General features: G+C 48.1%; 1 protein-coding gene across 13 annotated transcripts in view; it reads left to right on the top strand.

The window, feature by feature from the left end:
* Positions 1–19,225, top strand: part of EHMT1 (euchromatic histone lysine methyltransferase 1) — a 178,925-nt gene that overhangs the window by 109,424 nt on the left and 50,276 nt on the right. For all 13 annotated transcript variants that reach the window (XM_075905437.2, XM_089772893.1, XM_075905436.2 and 10 more), the window contains 6 exons: positions 10,941–11,118; positions 12,035–12,171; positions 12,974–13,162; positions 13,863–13,943; positions 15,432–15,552; positions 18,063–18,194. In XM_075905437.2, the coding sequence (XP_075761552.2) occupies positions 10,941–11,118; positions 12,035–12,171; positions 12,974–13,162; positions 13,863–13,943; positions 15,432–15,552; positions 18,063–18,194 (838 nt within the window). The remainder of the gene's footprint in view (positions 1–10,940; positions 11,119–12,034; positions 12,172–12,973; positions 13,163–13,862; positions 13,944–15,431; positions 15,553–18,062; positions 18,195–19,225) is intronic.

Raw genomic sequence — 19,225 nt, forward strand, 5'->3', positions numbered from 1 at the left:
GCTGGGCCAGGTAGGCAGGCAGAGCTTCAGAGTCTCAATGCGTGGATGAGACGATGGTGTAGGGAAGAGGGGTTTAGATTTATTAGGAACTGGGGACACTTTTGGGAGAGGGGGAGCCTATACAGGAAGGATGGGCTCCACCTAAACCAAGGTGGAACCAGACTGCTGGCACTAAACATTAAAAAGGCCATAAAGCAGTTTTTAACTAAGAGATGGGGGAAAGCTGATTGGTGCGAAGATGCACGTAAATTGGATGGAGACTTCTCTTAGAGGAGAATGCATTGATAGAGATTCTCTAAGCTGTAGTCAGAAAGAGAGGAGGGGAGAGGACAAACCATGGGCCAGACCAGACAAACAACCACATATAAAGGAATCCAATGCATCAGGGAAGGGCAGACAAATAAGCAGTGGCAAATTTCTAAAGTGCTTCTACACAAATGCTAGGAGTCTGACTAATAAGATGGGTGAACTAGAGTACCTCGTATTAAAGGAGGAGATTGACATAATAGGCATCACTGAAACCTGGTGGAATGAGGAAAATCTGTCGGACACAATCATACCGGCATATAAAATGTATCGAAAGGATAGAGAAGGCCGGCTGGGTGGCAGAGTGGCACTGTATGCAAAAGATAATGTAGAATCAAATGAAATAAAAATATTAAATAAATCAACGTGTTCAATAGAATCGCTATGGATAGTAATTCCATGCTCTAATAATAAGAAATTAGCAGTAGGGATATATTACCAACCACCTGACCAGGACAGCGATACTGACATTGAAATGCTGAGGGAGATTAGAGAGGCTACCAAAATAAAGAACTCTATAATAATGGGGGATTTTAATTATCCCCATATTGACTGGATACATGTCACCTCAGGAAGAGAAGCAGAGATAAAATTTCTTAATAGCTTAAATGACTGCTTCTTGGAGCAGCTGGTACAGGAACCCACAAGGGGAGAGGCAATTCTCGATTTAGTCCTGAGTGGAGCTCAGGATCAGGTCCAGGAGATAACCGTTGCAGGACTGCTTGGGAATCGTGACCATAATATAATAACATTCAACATTCCTGTGGTGGGAAGAACACCTCAGCAGTCCAGCACTCTAGCATTTAATTTCAAAAAGGGGAATTATGCAAAAATGAAGAGATTAGTTAAACAGAAATTAAAAGGCACAGTGACTAGAGCCAAATACCTGCAAGCTGCATGGAAACTTTTTAAAGACACCATAATAGAGGCCCAACTTAAATGTATACGCCAAATTAAAAAACATAGCAAGAGACGATATAGCCATTGCGGAGAAACTAAATGATTTGTTTGCTTCAGTCTTCACGACTGAGGACGTTAGGGAGATTCCCAAATCTGCACTGTCCTTTGTGGGTGATGAATCTGAGGAACTGTCCCGGATTGAAGGGTCATTAGAGGAGGTTTTGGAACAAATAGAAAAACTTAATATTAAGAAATCTCCGGGACCGGATGGCATTCATCCAAGGGTTCTAAAAGAACTCAATGGGAAATTGTTGAGCTATTATCTGTGGTTTGTAACCTATCCTTTAAATCGGCTTCTGTACCTAATGACCGGAAGGTAGCCAACGTGACACCAATATTTAAAAAGGGCTCTAGAGGCAATCCTGGCAATTACATACCGGTAAGTCTAACTTCAGTACCAGGCAATTTAGTTGAAACAATAGTAAAGAATAAAATTGTGAGATATGTAGAAGAACATAATTTGTTGGACAAAAGTCAACATGGTTTCTATAAAGGGAAATCCTGTCTTACTAATCTATTAGAGTTCTTTGAAGGGGTTAACAAACATGCAGACGGGGGGATCCAGTAGATATAGTATACTTAGATTTTCAGAAAGCCTTTGACAAGATTCCTCACCAAAGGCTCTTGTGTAAATTACATGGCAATGGGATAAGAGGGAAGGTCCTTTCTTGGATTGAGAACTGGTTAAAAGACAGGAAACAAAGGGTAGGAATAAATGGTAAATGAATGGAGAGGGGTAACTAGTGGTGTCCCCCAAGGGTCAGTCCTGGGACCAATCCTTTTCAGCTTATTCATAAATGATCTGGAGAAAGGGGTAAGCAGTGAGGTGGTAAAGTTTGCAGATGATACCAAACTGTTTAGGATAGTCAAGACAGAAGCAGACTGTGAGGGACTCCAAAAAGATCTCACCAAACTGAGTGATTGGGCAACAAAATGGCAAATGAAATTAAATGTGGATAAGTGTAAAGTAATGCATATCAGGAAAAATAACCCCAACTATACGTACATTATGATGGGGGCTAATCTGGCTATGACAAATCAGGAAAGAGAGCTTGGAGTTATCGTGGATAGTTCTCTGAAAACTTCCACACAGTGTGCAGTGGCGGTCAAAAAGGCAAATAGGATGCTAGGAATTAAGAAAGGATAGAAAATAAGAGACGGAATATCTTACTGCCCCTGTATAAAACTATGGTACGCCCACATCTTGAATACTGTGTACAGATGTGGTCTCCTCACCTCAAAAAAGATATTTTGGCCTTGGAGAAGGTTCAGAAAAAGGCAACTAAAATGATTAGGGATTTGGAACGGGTCCCATATGAGGAGAGGTTAAAGCGACTGGGACTTTTCAGTTTAGAGAAGAGGAGATGGAGGGGGGATATAATAGAGGTATATAAAATCACGAGTGGTGTGGAGAGTGCGGATAAAGAAAAGTTATTTATTAGTTCCCATAATAGAAGAACTAGAGGACACCAAATGAAATTAATGGGTAGCAGGTTTAAAACTAATAAAAGAAAGTTCTTCTTCACACAGCGTGTTGTCAACCTGTGGAACTCCTTGCCAGAGGAGGCTGTGAAGGCTAGGACTATAACAGAGTTTAAAGAGAAGCTAGATAATTTCATGGAGGTTAGGTCCATAAAAGGCTATTTGCCAGGGGATAGAATTGGTGTCCCTGGCCTCTGTTTGTCAGAGGCTGGAGAGGGATGGCAGGAGACAAATCGTTTGATCATTGTCTTCGGTCCACCCTCTCTGGGGCACCTGGTGCTGGCCACTGTCGGCAGACAGGCTATTGGGCTAGATGGACCTTTGGTCTGACCCAGTACGGCCGTTCTTATGTTCTTATGTTGTCTGCTATGGATCGAGACTCAAGTTTGCATTGCAGTGCCCTCATGCTAACTGTCTCGGGTTGACGTTTGTATGCTGTAGAATCATAGAGCTGGAAGAGACCTTACAAGACCATCAAGTCCAGCCCCCTGTCCAAGGCAGGACCAATCCCAATTAAATCAACCCAACCAGGGTTTTGTCAAGCTGTGCCACCATCAGAACCCTCTTCTGTATGTTTGAATTTCTAACAAGAAGAAGGTAATTTCCTGCCAACCTGAATGTAAATGTGGAGCTTCAATATTAAAGTCCTTCAGCTTTGGTGACGCAGCTTTTGGTCGAGTCCATGATAGATGTTACTGGCTTGATAAGCTGGGCTTGAATCTGGTAGCACCAGTTATCAGAAGTTGCTCTACAAGATGATGCCTTGTCTGCAAGGTCCAGGGGGCAGCGGATTGCTTGAAATCTTGTGACTCTCCCAAATCCCACCACCTGGGGAAGGAAAGGAGGGAATTCTCACTGTGGGCTGCCTCTGGACCTGGCTGCTCCGGCTAACGGGGTTAGTCCCCGGCTAGCTGGTCCCTAGCCTGTGGCTAATAGTGTGTTTGAGCTGTAGGTCCCGGAAGCCCTTATGGAGGAATGTGACATGCAGCCCAGCCTGACAGAGAGCTTATGTGTGTGAGCTGCAGATGGGCATGCTGGGTGTGGAGGATGAATGGCAAGGTCGTGCTGGCGGGCTCTCTGAACCTGCCCTCTTGTTCAGTTCTTTGTGCCGGAGGATACTTATCCATGTGCTGTCGCTGACGCAGTGATACGTTTTTGGCCTTGTTTTCTTTCGTTGCTCGTAACTTGGTTGGTAATTCAGGGCCTCTTAATTGTCTGGATCTGGGCAGAAAGCTGTGTGCCGGTCCGACCACGGCTTCATTAATCACGTTGTTTGCCTGTGGACGCATTCAGGGTACTCTGTCTTTGCCATTTTTAATAGCTTCCCCAGCTGTTCTAAGGGAGCTGCATGCCAATAACACACACCTAATCGATCCCATTAAAGCACGGAGCCCGCTTGCATTCAGCTGTGCAATGAATCGTTCGTCTCAAGTGCCCTAAGTGTGCTCCTGTTCTGATGTCAGCAGCTTCCTTGTCTGCTGTCCTGAGGTGCAGAGGAAAGATCTCTTTCATTCCGGTCTCCTCTGTGTCTGGGCATCTTCAGAAACCTTTGCCAGGCGTCAGTCTGTCTGCCTCTGGCTCCCTGACTGCCCTGCACAAGGCCTTGCATGGGAGGAGAAATCTGTAGCTTCTCCTGGGAAGTGTAAGTGATGCTTTATGGGAAAATGCTTTAGTTAGAACAGTGGTTGGGTCCATGTACTATGTCTAAGGGGTCTATGAAAGACAGAAAACGACCAAGCAGAATTCAGCTGTTTCTACAGACACTGGAACTCCTAAGGGGTCCTCACTTCCATTTGAAAGGTTGAGACTCTGATTTTAGAACATGTTCTTCCACATTTGATTTTGCCCTCTCCCTGGTGTAACGTTGACTCCAGTGGATCTTGGTACACCTCTTTCTCCTTATCTGGTGTTAGGAAGGCCTTGGGGCTCCCCTAAGTTACGCCCGACTGTAATGTTCCCAAGAGACTGAATATCCAACCCAGACATGGAATACTCTGGGGATATCCTGACCGCTTTTCTCTTTTTCCTATGTAAATGAGAGTAGAACCCGTCTCAGATTTTTTAACTTCTCTATCAAACAAATACAATCCTGCCAAAACTCTTCCAGGAGAACAATAAATAAAAATGCTGTGGACTCAACAAGCCTACATCATTATTGACCTACTCCAGCTCCGTGTGTACTTGTCCTCTTAGTCGGTGTAGTTGGGACAGAGTTCAAGGTGTCAGATACACTGGGTGACTGGCTGGATCAGTGCACTGGAATTGAGGGATCGAACTTTTAACCTCGAGGTTGCCAATATACATCCAACCCCAGTAGGTGTCAGCTGAATGTTGTTCTGCTTTGTGATGGGGGTTCATTGAAACAAGATGATCTCAGTCCAGATTCCAGGGCTAAGAGTCTGGATACAAATAGTTAGCATCCGTCCCCTTATTGGCTTTCTCCTCATGGGCCATGGACGTTGCATCCCCACTTCAGTTCTTCGGCAGTGGCTACTCAAGGTGCAGATCAAGGCACGTTAGCACCTCAGTCTCCAGATTTGTTTATCCCGGACCTTACATCAGTGTCAAAGTCTCTCACCCAGGCCAGGTCTGCATTACAGGCTGCTGTAGCTATAGCTGTGCTGGTCAGGGTAGTGGAGAGGTGTGATCCTTGGCCAGCAGAGCTGTGCTGGCGTAGCCCAGCGGCCACTATAACAGGGAAATCGCAGTTTTCTATGTAGCTAGTTTCTCTCAGGTGTATTTTCACTAGGCCGGCACAAAGCACAGCTCTGGTGCTGTAGCGTACCGGGGTCCTTATACCAGTAAAGTGACATGGCCTGCATCTCCCAGGCTCTCCGAATTTCAAAGGGGAAATGTTCATTATTACCCATCAATACATGTGCTTCCTGTGCGGGAGGACGTTGGACTTTCAGGAAATGAGGCAAGCCCATGTTAGAACTTGCCGATGGCAAACTGAAGGGATATTGGCTGGTAAATTACTCCCCATCACCTTGGTCCTTGCTCCCCGACCGGTATCTGGGAATCCCTCTTGGTACTTATCCAGCTTTGAACAAACTGAGTGTAACTTCACAAGTCCTCTGCCGGTGAGAAAAGGGAGGCAGCCCCATTATCAGTCCCAATGCAGCGCTTTGGGGTGTGACGGTTTAACCAGCTAAGGTTTACTAGAGGCAGGTGGACACCACGGACAGTCCTGACCCGCTGCAGGTAGGGATAACCGGTTAAACAATGTTTTTACCCAGTTAGTCAATTAAACGGGCTCTTACGTCCCTAGTAGAGCATTTCACCTCCTAGTCACCAGTCCGCATGCGGCCCCAGGTCAGCGATAGGCAGGAAATCTGTGCCAGCTAGAACAATGGTTGCTTGATGACGTCCGCAAAATGGGCTGTTCCCGGTGGAGGGCAGAACACATCGGAGTTAGGACTCTTGTCTTCGTGAAGCTAGTGACTGGGTGGAGGCTGAGCCCTGGTCTGCACTGCAGAGGTAGGTGGATGTAAGGAATCTTTTATGTCAAACTCATGATCTCAGTGTCTGCACTACGGCCTTGCTCCTGCTGATGGCAGTGCCCTACCACACCGGCATCAGAACTCCACCTCCAGGAGAGGGTATGGGCTTTTGGCAGTGTACTTAGGACAACGCAGTATCTGTGTAGACACCGCGTCCCTGACAGCCCATTGGCTGACATTTCTATCCGTTTCATAGCTGTGCTCTGCAGCAGGGGGCTAAGAAATGCCAAGAAAGGCTGGTAGGCTCCCTGCTATGAAATGGAGCATGACTGGCCACGAAGCTCACAGCTGGAGCCTCCCTTCCCTCCTCCCCAGGGTAACAGTCAGGGTAGCTGGGTGCTAGGTTCAGTTTCACAGCATGGAGCCTGTCAGCCTTTCTTGTCAATTTCACAGCTTCTGCTATGGGCCCCCCTACTGCTTTGCACCTGAGGCAGCCGTGAAATTGACAAGAAAAGCCGTTCGGCTTTGTGCTGTGAATCCTGCACCAGGCTCGCAGCTCAGCCTGTCACCCCGGCATGGGTGGGGTGGCTGGAGCTTCCCTGTCAGGGCCTGAGGGCCCTGGTGGGAGGTGGGCTCCCAGTGGGGAGCTCCATGCTGAACTGAGAACCTGGGTAGGAACCCTCTCCCCCAACTCCTCAGTCGGTGCAAGCACTCATGTTGAGGATGCGCCCCCACAGGTAGAAAGGCTGTGTGGACTTGAAAAACAGCCGTAATTACGACATCGTTTTAAGTTTATAGTGTAGACTTACCCTGAGAGGTGTTAGAGGAGGTAGGTCCTTCCAGAACAGGGGTGAGGTACACTTTTCCTGATAGTGTGGTATCCTTTTTTTGTGTTCTAGCTCTGCCTGTTCTGTCATAAAAGCCCTACCCTTCCGTGCTGTTAGCTTGTTACTCCCTCCCCGCCGTACCTGTGTGTGTGGTTTTCCCCCAACAACGTCCCTCTCCTCACCATAGCTCTGAGCTGTAGGACCTGTTTCTCTATATTAAAAAGCAAGGAAGGGAACTCTTCACCTGGCTCAAAGCTTTGGTGAATTCTACAGTTCAATACAGTTCACTGCATTGTGCGTGACACCGTTCGGCTGCAGCAGCACAAAGCTTATGAGGAAGAAGCCAAACATGTTCCAGAAGAAACAGGAGAATCCTTCTCCCACAAGCTTCCCAACCGAGAGATGCATGTGGGCTGGTCTCATCAGCATTGGGCAGCAGAGGAGCTCTGAATAGTGCAGACACTTGCAACTCATTAGGTTTGGCAGAGCAGTTCAGGTCACGTGCAGAGTGGAGTGGTGGCAGTTATGTGCCAGATCACTGGCAGGGCATCCAAGTTTGGCTTGAGCCAGTCCTGGGATTGCTAGATAACACTATCAGGAGAAACTCCATGACAAGATGAACTGGGCTGCGAAAGTCTCCTCTGGAAACATTTACAGTAAGGCAAGACAGAGCACAATAAACTGCTGTAGGATACAGCTCCGCACTGGTGTCCAAGAATTAGACCAGCGGAACTAACAGAATGTATAGCAAATAGAAATGCTAAGTTGAATTTCATAGGGGAACAAGGAAGGGCAATGCCTCATTTCTTCTGCTCTTTTCTCCATCATCTGGCAGAGTTTGGGGAAGGGAGAGAAAATTGCTCACGCTTTCAGATCTTTGCTGCGCCTTGTTAACCTAAATCTGCTTATATACAGGTCTGTCCTCACGGAGGCTGCAAAAATCTCCTATCCAAGGAGCATCGCTCCATTTAAATGCTTTCTGTCTGTTTAGCGATGTGGTCTAAGAACGTGCACACTGGGTCAGGCCAAAGGTCCATCTCGCCCAGTATTCTGTCTGCCGACAGTGGCCAAGGCCAGGTGCCCCAGAGGGAGTGAACAGAACAGGGAACCATCAAGTGATCCCTCCCTTGTCACCCGTTCCCAGCCTCTGACAAACAGAAGCTAGGGACACCATCCCTGCCCATCCTGCCTAATAAGCAGGGCTCAGCAAATACGCTTATCTACTCGCCCATGGCGAGTAAATTTCAGCCGGTTGCCCTGTTCCCTGGCGGTCTGCGCATGCGCAGTGCGGGTCTCGCGCATGCACGGTGCGGGGCTGGCGAGTGGTTTTCGCCGCAATCGTCAAGCCCTGATAAGAAGCATGGATGGACCCGTCCTCCTTGAATTTCTCTAGTTCTTTTTTGATTGAGCTAGTTATTTTACCTAGTTCTTTATGTGTCTCCAAGCAGTAGGTTCAAGGAGTTCCCTACCCACTGGAGTTACAGTAATTCAGATCTTACAAAACTGAATTCAACATGCACATTATCCTGTGGGCATTAAAAGTTGCTATTTGCCAATAGCTACCCCGCAACAGTATCCAAGTTGCTTTAGTTCTCTGTTGTAATGACAGGAAAACAAGCTGGCAGCATATTTCTTTTTAATTAATTTTTTGTGTTGGTTCTGGCAAATTCTTGCCCCTCTTCTTCTATGATTTGGCTGTGCGGTCTCCGTTTTTTCAGTCCATCCATCCAGATGAACAAGCAACTGACTGCAGGTCACACGTTTAGGTACAACGAATATAGGGTATATTTACCAGATGGGGTACTGTATTCTGGAAAAAAGTGATTCTTCAAAGGATTTAGGAGCCAGGGTAGATAACCCTCTGATTCGAGCTTTCAGTGTAATGTTGTGGCTAATAGGGTTTATGTCGGGGGTGGGGAATCTTTTTCTGGCTCGTTGTCTGTAGATTCTAAGACCTGCAGAAAAATCAGTCAGGGGCTGCACACAAGTGAGAAGCAAAAAACTAACAACCCCTCATTGATGTGGCCGCTGTCTGAGAAGGAGAAAGTCTCTCCTCGCATTCCCCTTGCACACTAGAGTCTGGGGGGGCCAGGGTAGTAGATTTTGTGCACTTCAGCCCCGCAGTAGGGTGGTGGAGGGGCTGGAGCGCCAGCACGGGCTCCCCAATTCTGGATTGATCCCTGAGCCTCAGGGGCAGGATCTAGGCCCTGGGCCTGAAGTTTCCCATCCCTGGTTTAGATGATGGTTGGCTGTCTAAACAGGAACACTCTGCAGACGTGTATGGCGTTGCTGAGACGAATATCGGAAGACTCTCTTGTATTCTGGTATTCACATTTAAAAAGGGATGTAGAAAAATTTGAAAAGGGCCACAAGAATGATTTGAGGTCTAGAGCACTTGAGCTTCTTTAGTTTAGTTTACTTTATCCATTTAATTTATCCCAGAGAACATGAAGAGGTGTCTGGATTGTGCTCAGTAAATATCTACACACGGAGAAAATTTCAGTTGATGGAGGGTGGTTTGATCTAGCAGAGAAAGGCACCACGATATGGGTCATGAACCATTGGAACAACTTAATAAGGAAGGGGATGGCTTCTCCAGCATTTGGAGTCTGGAAATCACGACTGGCTAGCTTTTGAAAATGTGCTGTAGTTCATCCGGAAGCTCTGGGCTTGATTCAGCAATCGGGGTGAAATTCTGTGACCAATTTCATGCAGGTCAGACTTGATGCTCACTGTGACACCTTCTGGCCTTGAAACTTGTGACCAGTCTCTCTCTCCCTGCCAGCAGCGCTCCCTTGGCAGGCCTGTGTTTCCGTCACTTCTCATTTTGTTCTCAGAGTCAGGTTACTTGAAAGCAGCCTCAGAGAATAGGTCTGGCTTGGAAAAGTCTGCCTTGTCTGCCTTCCTTTTTCTGGTGGGGCACTTGACGTCTCAGTCCAGAGCTTGTGTAAAAAGTGCCCCCCTCTCCTCAATGTCGCCATCCCAAAGCTTGTGATCCTAACGGCGCTGGAGGGTTTTGCGGCACCTTTCGTCCAGAGACCTTGCGCTTCACAGCCTCACAACCTGCTCCCTTGAGGTGAATTACGCGTCAGGCTCCCTTGACAGCTGGACTAGCAGTGGCATCGCCTCCGACCGGCGGCATTGTCTACCCTCTGCGTTGCAGCCAACGAGCACCCGAGGAGCAGGGCAACAAGGAATTGGACCCTAGGAATCCTGCCCCTCAGTCCCTACTGCAGCCACTAGATGAGCTCAGTCCAAGCCTTTGTTTTGCATCTCGGTGTGACGCAGATCAGAGAAACGCCTTCCCTCTCTCGTCTGCATTGTTGCTGTGTTTTAACGCCATTGCAGTAACACAGAGGGGCCCCGGTTGTGGACTAAAACCTCCTGGTGCTAACCCAGTGAAACGAAAGAACAGTCCAGTGTTTTAAAGCATAGTAGGCTACTCTGGAAGTGTGTGTTGCCTCTGCCCATCCACCCTCTCGCATGCGGGCCTCATTACAGACGTGTGTCAGAGGGCGGGCAGAGCTGTAGCATTACCTCCTCTCCTCTGCCTGGACCAATGCCTGTGTAACTAGCGTGGCTGCTTTCCATTAATTCACAGATGCTTTGGATCAGTCTCTCTCGCTAGATTCCTTCAAAGCAGAGCCGGCCTCCAACAGCGGAGGGCCAGTGGGCCACGAGAGTGCTGCGGGGATTAGGCAAAGAATTATTTTATGGAAAAGATGGGGGAGGGGGGAAGCGCTCTGATAAACGAGAGGGTCTGTAGCTTTGCCTTTGAATGCAGATCTTCCCCCTTCAGCAGGGTGAGGGTGGGAGGAGAGGGCATGTGTCCGTGTTGTGTGCATGCGGGCATTTCTCTTTGAAAGGTTACTAGAAGCCTTTGACCCGGAGGCAGAGCCTCATTTCAGTCTCTCTTTTCCAGCATGCAAGTAAAGACCCCAAAGAAGCGAGAGACACCCGAGATCAAAAAGAATCCAAGGAGGAAGGCAGCAAAAGCATCTTGGAGTTTGGCAAGCCCCCGCCCTTGCCCCCTTTCCCAGGCCTTCATCAGTCACTACCTCAGAACCAGAGCTATGTGGCCACCACAAAATCACAGACAGGTAACGAGGACAGAGCCAGACACGCTTGCTGGGAACAGGCATTTTCACAGGCTTCTGATGGTAGTTTGCGATTGAAATCTGCTCGTGACAAGGGGTAGCTTCATAATAACATGTATTGCCACATCTCTTGTAAAGAGAAGCCTCTTCAAGGTTCTCATTTAAAGGATATTAAAGTAAAATCCAATGCAAGGATTTACGTTCGAAGGGAACTGAGACGGTACAGCAAGAGAGCAACAGTGTTGACTCCCAAGATGGCCATTCCATGGGTTTACATTATTCTTCAAAAAGCTGGAACCGAGTATGCCTCTGACATGTATTTTCCAAAGACAGCATGAAGCACTGAGGTGTGATCTTAGATTTGTCTAGGGGCCTGCAGGGAGGTTAACAAAGGTAACGGTTGAGCAGGGAAGGTGTAACAAAGAAAATTGAAACTTTGGTGCAGTTTTAAAGTGAAGTTAAAGAACAGCCATCTTTGTATTCAGCAACACTGCTCCCTGCATGTGCTGTTATTCCTGATCACTTTACGGTTTAAGACAGAGGATGTTGCTCTTGTAGACTCTGAGCGTCAGCTGGGTTCTCTTCTGCCTCCTGCATCCTCAGCAAAACTGCCAGCTAAGTTCCGAGAGGGAGAAACGGTATTGCTGGTGGTGATGTAAGGAGCAGAATGAATTGAGGGGGAGGAATGCAGGGTGGGATTTCAGAATGTAGTTTGTTTGCCGGTGGGGCGGAAGCACGTGTGTGCATGTGCACGTGCTCTTTTGGATGGCTTCTAAATGTAAATATTTGTGCTCAGTGTTGATTTTCTGCCTGTGACTTCATTTTGAATGCACTTTTGAATGGCATCTCTCCTGCATTCCATGCCTTCTCCTTCCCCCACTGAATCTGTGCGTGTTCTATTCCCTCTCTCCCCATCCAGCTGCTGCAGTCTCTCGGAAGAAAAAGCGGAGAATGGGAACGTATAGCCTGGTTCCCAAGAAAAAGACCAAAGTGTTAAAACAGAGAACGATGATTGAGATGTTTAAGAGCATAACTCATTCCTCTGTGGGTGCCAAGGTAAGGGCTGAGCCAGACATGCTCCTTATGTGCTTGTTGGGGGAAGAAAGTGCTTGATTCGTTCATCCATGTGTATTTGGCAGTAGCAGATCAACTCCATGGGCAGGCTTGTGAATATGGCGGCTCCTTGGAGATCTGTAATTTATTCTCTCCAGCTGCGTTCTCGCTCTAGTAATTTCCTGCCCTTCTGAGGCTGGTGGTGGGGAAAGTTCTGGAATTGGGCAGCTACAGGGATCATCTCAGATACCATGTGTCTCCTTGCAGAGGCAGATGAAAACAGCCCCGTTCTGGGTTTTTCTGCTTCTCATTTCTCTGTGGGGTTCTTGGCACTGGGGACTTCTCAAGGCACCAACATTTCTGCCTTGGTGGCCTCCAGAGAGTCCTCCCTCGTGTTAGCGCTCAAGGCTGCAAAGTGACCAAGGCAGGCGATTTAAAAAAATGTAGGTTGGGATTCAGAGCTGGCCTAACTGTGATCCGAGGTCATGCGATGAGAGTGATACCATTACGTTCAGTGAGAGCCGAAAATCCCAGCCTGGGTGGGAGAGCCCAGAATTACTCCCGTTGGCATCTCTTCCTCCCGCTGATGGGGCTAGGACCCTGGCAGCACAGTCTCTGCCCAGATGCATTGGCAGCATTGCTGGGTGCTGAGGGGAAACGTGTCCCTGGCGCGCTCCCCAGCACTGCTGACAGCACCGTGTACTGTCCCCGGTACAAAGACGATGATGTAAAGCTGCGGTGGGTCTCGGTGGATCAGTAGTTGGGGTGAGGCTGCCGTCATGACGTATGTACCTGGGTGTTTCAGAGTGAAAAGGACCTAATGAGCATCAGCCCTCACGTGAATGGGGAAAGCATAGAGGTGGACTCGGAAGAGGAAGACTCTGACGACCTGGAAGAGGAAGATGAACACGGAGCTGAACAGTCCGCTGGGTTTCCTGCAGAGGACACCAGGACCGCTAAGGAGGGCTCTTCGGACGCTGATAATGCCAGAAAGGTATCTGGATGCTTTTTGAGCGGAAGGGGGATTGTTGGACACAGAAACAGGGCACTGGAAGGAGCCTAAGTTCACAGCCTGACATGAAGATGTTTCTAGGACTTAGCATTCCAGGTGGCAATGGGAGCAAGACCCCTGCAGTGACCTGCTATGTCTCCTCCTTGCCTGCCGTGGGAGTTTTGGAATTGGGGCATTGCCATGCAAGTCTGCTAAGTCTCATAGCCTGTCTCAGGAAGGTAAACAGAATCTGAAGGGATAGAAGCAGAAACCCCATAGTGGACAATTTTGAAATGATCTGACCAAAGAGCAAGTTTCTTCCAAATCCTCTTCACTTTTAGGCTGTTTTATACCCTGAAGCATGAGGGTTTAAAAACCAGGTGCACCAAACATTCCCATATCTGTTTGTGTCACCCCTCCTGGGCTGTAATAGGAGCCAGACAGATGGCAGAGACATGAAGCTGGCCCCGCTTCTGGGGAGCCCCGAAGGTTATGATCCTGCCCCAATACATACACCACAGCTGTGAGTTCCTAGACAAGGGTTTCTTGCTTTGGCAAGTGAATTGTGTTCGTTCAAATTCTGGTTCCATCGTGGATGGGGCGTGGCGGCAGAAGCCCTGTAGTTGCATGGTGAGGCACGTGCTTTAGTTTGAAATAGCTGATGTGGCCGCGTCTTTCTCTTCTTGGGGGATGCTGACGACAGATGGAAGATGGTGAATCTGAGGAGGAACAAGAATCGGGAGAATCGGGAGAGGAGGAGGAGGATGGAGATGAGTCCGACTTGGTGAGCCCGGCTTTGAGAGATTTCTTTTCAGCCTTTGCCCTGTACCAACACCTTCCTTTTTACACTCTGCCTAAGAGAGAAGCTCCCCAGTTCCCTGCCAGTGCGACCAAAGCACTGTCTGAAACCCAACGGAACCACCCCCAGAGGCCAGTTGCCTTCTGATGCTCACTGACGAACTTTTGTTTGTTTGCCGTTTTCAACAAGGTGCTGATTACTTTCTTCGATGTTTATTGTTACAATACTTGACATTCCTCATGAGTTTTTCTTTAGACACACACCTGGCAGTTGTACTGAGTGTCTAGCTCTTCTTTTTATGAGCTGAAATTGAACCCTCCTTTCCTGAAAACTCTGCGGCCAGTGGTTGTATGTCAGCACTTACAGGCACTCATTCATTAATCTGTGGCCCCAGCCCTCACGGGGCCCTGCGGGCCACACAACCCCTCAGGAGGAAGGGATTTAAGCTTCTAAACAATATACAGTGTCACCTGCCTCAAGCAAAATGGGGAGACAATTGCACCATTTGACAGTATTGAGATTATCACAAGTGACTTGTGCTTTTTGGGTGCCCAGTGTGAAAAGTCTCGTGGGAACATGGCTGGTCACACAGGCCTGACCTCCTTTCACCCCATCAGAAAGTCAGGCCACGTTTCAAGGTGCCCAGAATCCCTAGTCATTCATGAAGGTCGTTTGTCTCAGTCATTTCTTGCAGTTATTTGCATAGTCAGTTTATCTGGCTGAGCGGCCGGTTGAAGTTGGGACAAAGTGCAACTAGTCTCATTTCTGTGCAATTGGGGAGGGAAGGGCAGGTCCGTAGTAATGCGCCCTCGATTCATGTGTTTGTTTCTGGTCCCCAGAATAACTTTCCCTAAGCAGTTTCTTGACGTGTCTCCTCATTTCAAGGGCTCTGGTGCGAGGGCAGGACACAGAGTATTTTGAGAAGGAAGCCATTGTAGATTTGAACTTCTTCATTGATTGGAGTGGGGAGTTGGATTGGGCTGTTCATGGGCCGTCGATGTTGAGTTTGAAGGCTTAGAGGCTGCAATTTTCAAGGATGCCCAACTCCCACTCTTAATGGCTTCTTTGAACACCCAGCCTGGAGTAAGTTGTATAAATGTATCACATGCATCAAGCAGTAAAGCACCCTGGATTCGCAGACACCACTGGCCTCCAGAGTGCTTGCTGCTCACTATCTGTAGTGAATGTGGTTGAGGTGGTGTGCACAGCCAGGACCTTGCTCTAGAAAGGCATGTTGAAAGTGAAACATGCACTGCTTACATGAAAGGAAACCCGCCCCCGTGTTTCTAAGTGTCTCTGGTAAGCTCTAGAGACTTCTGAGAACCGGGTTAATTTCAAAACCTGATTCTCAGTTACACAAACTCCCCGTACTTTGTTCTGGGACTGGAAGTGGGCCTTAAAATGGGTGGAAATGAGTACAGGGCCACAGGTACAAGCATGCTGTGAGTGCAAATGGCCTTTCTGGTTCTTCAGAGCTCCGAGTCTAGCATGAAGAAGAAACTGCTGAAGAGGAAAGGGAAGACGGACAGTCCCTGGCTGAAACCCGCCCGGAAGAGGAGAAGGAGGAATAAAAAGAAACAAGCCAGCGTGTTAGGTAATTGCTTGCATGTGTCTGCTAACTGGATAGAAATGGGCCTTCTACATGAAGACAAAAGGATGATGCCCTCGGCTCCCAGCTGACTTGCTGCCATATCTTTGTAGATGAAGTGGGAGGAGGGAAGGGCACAAGGGGAAAATTACTACAGGGTTAGAAGTAGCTTCTGTTCTAGATTTGCCATAGCGACTGTGGCACCTTATAGACTAACAGATGTATTGGAGCATAAGCTTTTGTGAGCAAAGGCCCACTTCGTCAGATGCATCCAATACATCTGTTAGTCTATAAGGTGCCACAGGACTCCTTGTCGCTTTTGCAGATCCAGACTAACATGCTACCCCTCTGAGATTCGCCATAGGAACTCCCCCGAGCATCTCTCTGAAGAAGATTCACTGGGAGGGGACGCAGGTGCCAAAAGTCCCTGATGCATTTTCCCGTGCAGTTTGGTTTTACAATGCCAGCCAGACATTGGCTCTGCCCCCAGAACACCCACAAAGCCTGAACTGTCTGAGATTTGGAAAGGGTTCAGGTTGGAGCAATGCAGAACCATGGGGTAGCTAGGGTCCTCGACACAGCTGCTGTTGCAGATAGAAAATATTTTGTATTCTTTGTATTTTCATAGGGCTTAAGAGCCCCAGTCACAGGCGAGGATCCCAGTGTGTAAGGTGCTGCACAAATGACTTGTCCTCGTGAACTTCCCAAATGTTTCAGACCACCAACACTCTGCGGCCAGTGGTTGTATGTCAGCACTTACAGGCACTTCTCCCTTCGCAAAGCAGTCAATAAGTTTTGCTGGTGACAGGACAGATTTGGCAGGAACTGTCGGCCTTTGTTCTTCTTCCAAGAAACAGAATAGCCAACATGTAGAAAGGGTTTGGGTAGAAGGCAGTGGGACAGGTTGGCTGCTGCTCCTTAAGGCTATGTCTGCACAGCAGTGTTATTTTGGAATAACTGACATTACTCCAAACTAACAAAGAGCGTATGTATGCAGCAAGCCGTTATTTCAAAATAATATCCAGCTGGAGGACGTCTTACTCTGACTCCTGTAACCCTTATTTCACAAGGAGTAAGGGACGTCGAAGGAAGAGCGTTCTTCCTTCGACTTCTTGCTGTGTAGACAGCGCCAAAAGCCGAATAAAGCTGTTTTGACTTTAGCTACGCAGTTGCTGTAGCTCAGGTTGTCTAGCTTAATTCGACTTTCGCCCTGCTATATAGACGTACCCTAGGTGAACATTTTCCACTTATTCATGGCGTTGTTCTCTTGCCTGCCTCACCCACCCGGAGGAAGAGCACCTTGATGAGAGCCTGCAGAAGAAAAGGCACACACCAGATGGCTCCCTTGGAGAAGGAATAAAGACCCAAGAAAACCTCACCAAGTTGTGGGGTTAATGCCAGGGAGATCTATTCAGAAGGGGCCCAGGGAAACTGCCATGTAGGCAGAGGTTGATAGTCCCCAGCAGCACAGCTATGTCGCTTTAGTCAGCACCAATATTAAAGGTCCACGATTCTCCGTCACCATCAGGTGGCTTGTCTAACGGGGGTAGCCGGTGTTTCTGCTTGCATAGACTGACTTTTACCAACTTCTGTCGCAAGTCGCTGAGTGAACACGTTTCAGCCCGGGGATCGGGGCACAGCATGCAAGCAGTCACATCAGTCATGCCTGGTAGCTTTTTCCTGGTTGGCTGATGGAAACTTTTGTAATAGGAAGTGGGGGTGGCGATTGCTTCTGAGCAAATAGCTAATACTAACATTCAGGCCTGGCTCTCTTTGTTGACCTGCACGTGTAGGTATTGGCGTGAAAACCAGCTATTCCCCCAGTGAGTTGGGGGAATAAAAGCCTGTTGGTCCCATTTTTAGTGGTGGGAGCTAGCAAGAAGCAGAGTGTGAAGATGGGTGACTCAAAAGAATTTGAACTCATTAAAAGATTCACAAATATCCCCCCTCTTTCAAAATCTCCATTGAGCAGCCACCTTGCTTATTAAACAGTAGGACTGGGAATTTACACTCCCCCTCCCATTAATCTGAATGACAGCGATCCCATTCCCTTCTAATGTGTGATGTGTACGTTCTTGGTGAGTTTGCACTGCCTTGCTGGGGCAGTGGCCTAGGGCCCCTTTGCAGCAGGTTGAAGAGAGAGATTGTGGGGTAAGTCAGGGCGAGCTAGGTTTCCATCTCTTTCTCTTGCCATTTAAGCTTCTGCTGCTGATGCAGTACGGCAGCAGACAGATGTGTGTTTGGAAGGCAGGACTTGTTTGTCTCGTTTTATTCTTTCATCGTTACCTAAGTGGAAGTGAAAAATCTACCCGATCCTACAGAAAAGGAGATAAGAGAGCAATTGTAACATTCGTGGCCAGATGTTACATTTTCATTATTTCTGTATGCATCTGTATTTATAGAGTCTCTTAGGCGTGTAGCCTGAATACTGCTTGCTTTGTGATGAATGTGGCCTTTATACACACACACCCGCACTCTCTTTTTTTCTATATAAATATATGTATATTTTAATTTAGGTACTGAAGCGTATAAACCACCTTTGGGAGGCAGAGAGGGTGCTGGGCAGGAGAATAGTATGGAATACATGGAAGTGTCTTTTGAGTCTTTGGATCTCCGAGTAAAGGGAATTCTGTCTTCACAATCGGAAGGTGAGTGTCAGCTTTCTAAATATGGCCATGTACCATTTTGGTTCTTTGTTTCCTTGGTCTCATCCTCTGTATTGAGATGATGCCCCCTGGTGGCTACTGCTAGGAGAATTTGAAGAGATGCATCATTATAAAGGCGGCTCATCTCGCTGAGCCCAGGGGCACAGGTGGCACCGTTACAGTCTGGGCCCAGTTTGGTGCAGAATAGGGTTCAAGGGAGGGAACCCCCCTTACATTAGCTTACAAGGTTTTGCGGGTGAATTTTAAGATTGCAAACGTTTCTTACGGAGCAGGCAAGTCTTTCTCCTTTTGGCTGACGTCTTCTTCCTCGATTTTTGTCGGCCTGGTTTTGCAGCCTCCTCCCCCTTTAAATAACTGTTGTTTACCTAAAAAGCACCATGCCACAGCCCTGCCGTATTCTACTGGCATAACCCCCAGCACTGCAAAGTGTGGTGCGTTGGGGCGTTACCGTAGTTACTTTTGGAGAGGGCAGGTAAACTCCCTGAGGATGGACGGCTTCTCCTACTCAGGGGGGCAGTACCTGGGCATCCAAGTGCAGGGTTGTCGGCCTGTTGGCTCCAGAGAGGCCTCTGCTAACGAGAAGGCTGCTGTTCCCAGTGCTGAATTTGTCGGGAGGCCAGTGCTTCATCACAAAACTGACTCTCCCCCACGCTGTGCTTCCTTTGGAAGTCTGCCTTATTCTGTCGACCAGGGGATCTCACAGAGCTGGTGGGAGTGTCCATCCTGAACGGAAAGTCAATTTCTCTCCCTCCCCCAAGCCCTCAGGAGCTGGATCCTGAGTGTTTTGACTAGATCCACTGGATGTCAGAAGGGCTGTGGAAGTAGCAGCTGGAAGGAGAAATAAACTGCTCCCCGCCTTATGGTCCTGGAAGAGACTCTGTTTCCTTAAGGCTCTAGATAGCCTTGACACGCAAATCTACAGGGATTTGCACTGCACTGTCACAGCCCCTCCTTAGCAGGCTTCTACAGCTAGATGGCTGCAGTAGAGACAGGCTTTGTCTATGGGCCATACT

This window comes from Pelodiscus sinensis, chromosome 23 (assembly GCF_052426305.1).
Source record: "Pelodiscus sinensis isolate ZL-2025 chromosome 23, ASM5242630v1, whole genome shotgun sequence".
Lineage (NCBI taxonomy): Eukaryota > Metazoa > Chordata > Testudines > Trionychidae > Pelodiscus > Pelodiscus sinensis.